This window comes from Charadrius vociferus, unplaced genomic scaffold (genome assembly GCF_000708025.1).
Source record: "Charadrius vociferus isolate BGI_N301 unplaced genomic scaffold, ASM70802v2 scaffold218, whole genome shotgun sequence".
Classification (NCBI taxonomy): Eukaryota; Metazoa; Chordata; class Aves; order Charadriiformes; family Charadriidae; genus Charadrius; species Charadrius vociferus.
In genome coordinates, this window is record NW_009650084.1 from 490,845 (window position 1) to 494,679 (window position 3,835).

The window sequence follows — 3,835 nt, forward strand, 5'->3', positions numbered from 1 at the left end:
AAACCATGCTCCTTGCCATTGCTAGTCCCACACACCCCTGCACTTAACTGTTTCCCTTGCAAGTTTGGTTGTTTTTTTTTTTTTTTTGCTTTGCATTCAGGTAAGCCTATAATCTACAAAAAGGCGGGTTTTTTTTAAAAAAAAAGAAATGCTTTACAAATGTAATTACATTAGCCCTTTAAAGTAAGCCAGATACTGTATCTTTAGAAGGACTTCCTTCCAACTCCGACAGAAAGCAGATGGGCGAGAAAAAGCTGCCAGGAGACTGTGTTCAGAGAACAAGAATAAAGCTGTATTTCCTTGTCTGAAGAAATCCCATCAATAAAGGATTTTTATCTTTAAACACAAATGGCTTAAAAATGAGGACTTCCCTAAGAATTTCAATGGCATAGCAATTTTCCAAATAATTTACAAGGCAGAGTCTGCTAGTGATTCTGACACAGAACAGTCATTACTGTGGAAAGAGACAAAGTAATCTAGAACTTGCCCTCTTGTCTCCAGCCTCGTCTTAGTGCCTGCTAAAATCACAGAACAGATCCTCCTGGAAGTTATGCTGAAGCATACAGAAGGCAGGGAGGTGATTAGGGACAGCCAACATGGCTTTACCAAGGGCAAATTGTGCCTGACTAATCTCATGGCTTTCTACGATGGAGTGAATGCATCAATGAACAAGGGAAGAGCTACAGAATTAATCTACCTGGGCTTCTAGAAGGCCTTTGATACAGTCACCACCAACATTCTTACCTCTAAATTGGAGAGAAAGGAGTTTGAAGGATGGACTATTTGATAGATAAGAAATTGGCTGGATGGCCATGAGCAAAGAGTTATAGTCAACAGTTTGGTGTCCAAATGGAAACCAGTAACAAGTGATGTCCCTCAAGGCTCCATACAAGGACTGGTACTACTTAATAACTTCATTAATGACGATCAGTGAAATTGAGTGCACCCTCAGTAAGTTTGTGGATGACACCAAGCCAAGTGGCGCAGTTGATATGCTTGAGGGAAGGGATGCCATCCAGAGGGACCTTGATAGGCTTGAGCAGTGGGTCCACATGAACCTCATGAAGTTAAACAAAGCCAAGTGCAAGGTCCTGCACGTGGGTCAGGGCCGTCTCTGGTATGAGTACTGACTGGGCGATTAATGGATGGAGAGCAACCCTGAGAGGAAGGCTTTGGGAATACTGGTGGACAAAAAATTGGACATGAGCTGGCAACATGCATTTGCAGCCTAGAGAGCGAACTGTATCCTGGGCTACATCAAAAGGAGAGTGGACAGCAGCAGGTCGAGGGAGGCAATTCTGCCCCTCTACTCTCCTCTTGTGAGACCCCACCTGGAGTACTGCATCCAGCTCTGGAGCCCCCAGCATAAGGACATGGACCTGTTGGAGCAGGTCCAGAGGAGGGCCACCAAGATGATCAGAGGGGCAGAACACCTCTCCGATAAAGACAGGCTGAAAGCGTTCAGGTCGTTCAGCCAGGAGAAGAGAAGGCTCCAGGGAGACCTTACAGCAGCCTTTCAGCACTTAAAGGGAGCTTATAAGAAATACGGAAAAAGATGTTTTACCAGGGCCTGTAGTGACAGACAAGGGGCAATAGTTTTAAATAGAAAGAGGGTAGGTTTAGAATGGATATACTATTGGAACCTGGTCTAGTGGAAGATGCCCTTGCCCCTGGCAGGGGCATGGACTAGATGATCTTTGAAGATCCTTTCCAACCCAACGCATTCTGCAATTCTAGAATTGCCCAGATTGGATTACTTGTGTTACACATACAACAGAAATTTAACTAACTTTTCAGATAAGTCTGTTTCTGGACACAACAGAAACAACTGGTAGAAAATGAATACTTTTGCAGATAATTTGTTCAGCTAATCACCTTGATCAATTTGAATATTTGTTAACAATGTTAAACATTTCAATGATATTTGACTCATTTTACAACTTACTAGAGCTCACAGAAGGACATCTTTTTCATTAATGCAACAGCAAGAAACTAGCAAGTAGTGACTACATAAGGAAAAGTGTCTTATACAGCAAGAGAAAAATAAGTTCAGAAATTACATATGTCCACAGAAAATTAAATACAAGTTATAGTTTACCACTCTACCAGCTTCTGATGCTGTTAAAAAAAAGGGTTTGGTGTTTGTGTTTTAAAGTTAGACACTAATGACCAAGAGAGAATCTTGCCCACATTGTATCTTTAGGGAAGTATTTATTTTTTTGTCACAAATTCAAAACTAAACAAAAATAATAAATTCAAGATTAACACCAGTCTAATCAACTTCTTTTCCACTATACAGGAAAAAATTTATTTAATGACACTGGTCAGAACCACTACTTAAGCAAAAGTGATGTCTGAGAATAAACTTAAACATACAGCCACACCATATTTAATCAACACATAACTTGTTTCATGAAGTATTTTATATCTACCTAAGGTTCTTTAATGATCACCGATTTAAAAAAAAAAAAATTATAATTTCATCTCACCTGGCTGAAAATCTTGTGCCATTTGATGCAGAACCTGATGAAGATGTGACATATACACTGCTGATTGATCCCTGAGCCATTTCTGCAAAACACACAATACGTATTTCAAGAATACTTCAAAACACGCTCATCTAATTCAGCGGAAATGCTTAATAATTTAAAGTCCAGAAAAGGAGTCTTGCAACCAAAATAACAAAATATATTGATATACTATATCCAAAATATCATAATTAAAGAAGCTAGTGCAACAGCAAAATTTCAAAATACATTAAAAAACCATTTTATTTTGAAGTGAGCAAGACAGATGTCTTTAGTATTCTTATATAATCAAAATAATAAAACAATATAAGCTGAAGCCATGACCATGTTTGCACTTACTACGTTTTGCCTTTGCAGGTGAATCAACTATAAATATTGTCCTCTTAAAAAAAATACACTGCAAAGATCTATGTGTGGTATAATGCAAAACGTGGTTCTGTGAAGAGCAACAGCCTATTCTCTGTGAGTCTCTATGCTATTTGTTCCCTAAGGTACACTAAAAAGCATGTATGTTTGAGAATTTGTTAGAAATCTTCACCACAAACTAGTGGAAATTAACTGATCTTAGATCACAGAATGGTCAGGGTTGGAAGGGACCTCTGGAGATCATCGAGTCCAACGCCCCAACAGAGCAGGGTCACCTACAGCAGGTTGCACACGATGGCATCCAGGCAGGTTTTGAATGTCTCCAGAGTGGGAGACTCCACAACCTCTCCAGGCAGCCTGTTCCAGTGCTCTGCCACCCTCAAAGTAAAGAACTTCCTCCTCATGTTAAGATGGAACTTCCTATGTTCAAGTTTGTGCCCATTACTCCTCATCCTATCGCTGGGCACCACTGAAAAAAGACTGGTCCCATCCCCCTGGCACCCCCACTTTAAGTATTTATAAGATCCCCCCTCAGTCTTCTTTTCTCTAGACTAAAGAGACCCAAGTCCCTCAGCCTTTCCTCATAAGAAGGATGCTCCAGTCCCCTAATCATCTTCATAGCCCTTTGCTGGACCCTCTCCAGCAGTTCCCCGTCCTTCTTGAACTGGGGAGCCCAGAACTGCACACAATACTCCAGATGCAGCCTCACCAGCGCAGAGTAGAGGGGGAGGATGACCTCCCTCGACCTACTGGCCACACTCTTCTTGGTGCACCCCAGGATGCCATTGGCCTTCTTGGCCACCAGGGCACATTGCTGGCTTGTGGTCATCCTGTTGTCCACCAGGACTCCCAGGTCCCTTTCCACAGAACTGCTCTCCAGGAGGTCAGCGCCCAACCTGTACTGATGCATGGGGTTATTCCTCCCCAGATGCAGTACCCTA

The 3,835-nt window shown here is 41.7% G+C and overlaps 1 protein-coding gene across 2 annotated transcripts in view; it reads right to left on the minus strand.

Moving 5' to 3' along the window:
• TFDP1 (transcription factor Dp-1) overlaps positions 1–3,835 on the minus strand; it is a 48,203-nt gene that overhangs the window by 3,190 nt on the left and 41,178 nt on the right. For both annotated transcript variants that reach the window (XM_009892126.1, XM_009892127.1), the window contains exon 10: positions 2,490–2,571. In XM_009892126.1, the coding sequence (XP_009890428.1) occupies positions 2,490–2,571 (82 nt within the window). The remainder of the gene's footprint in view (positions 1–2,489; positions 2,572–3,835) is intronic.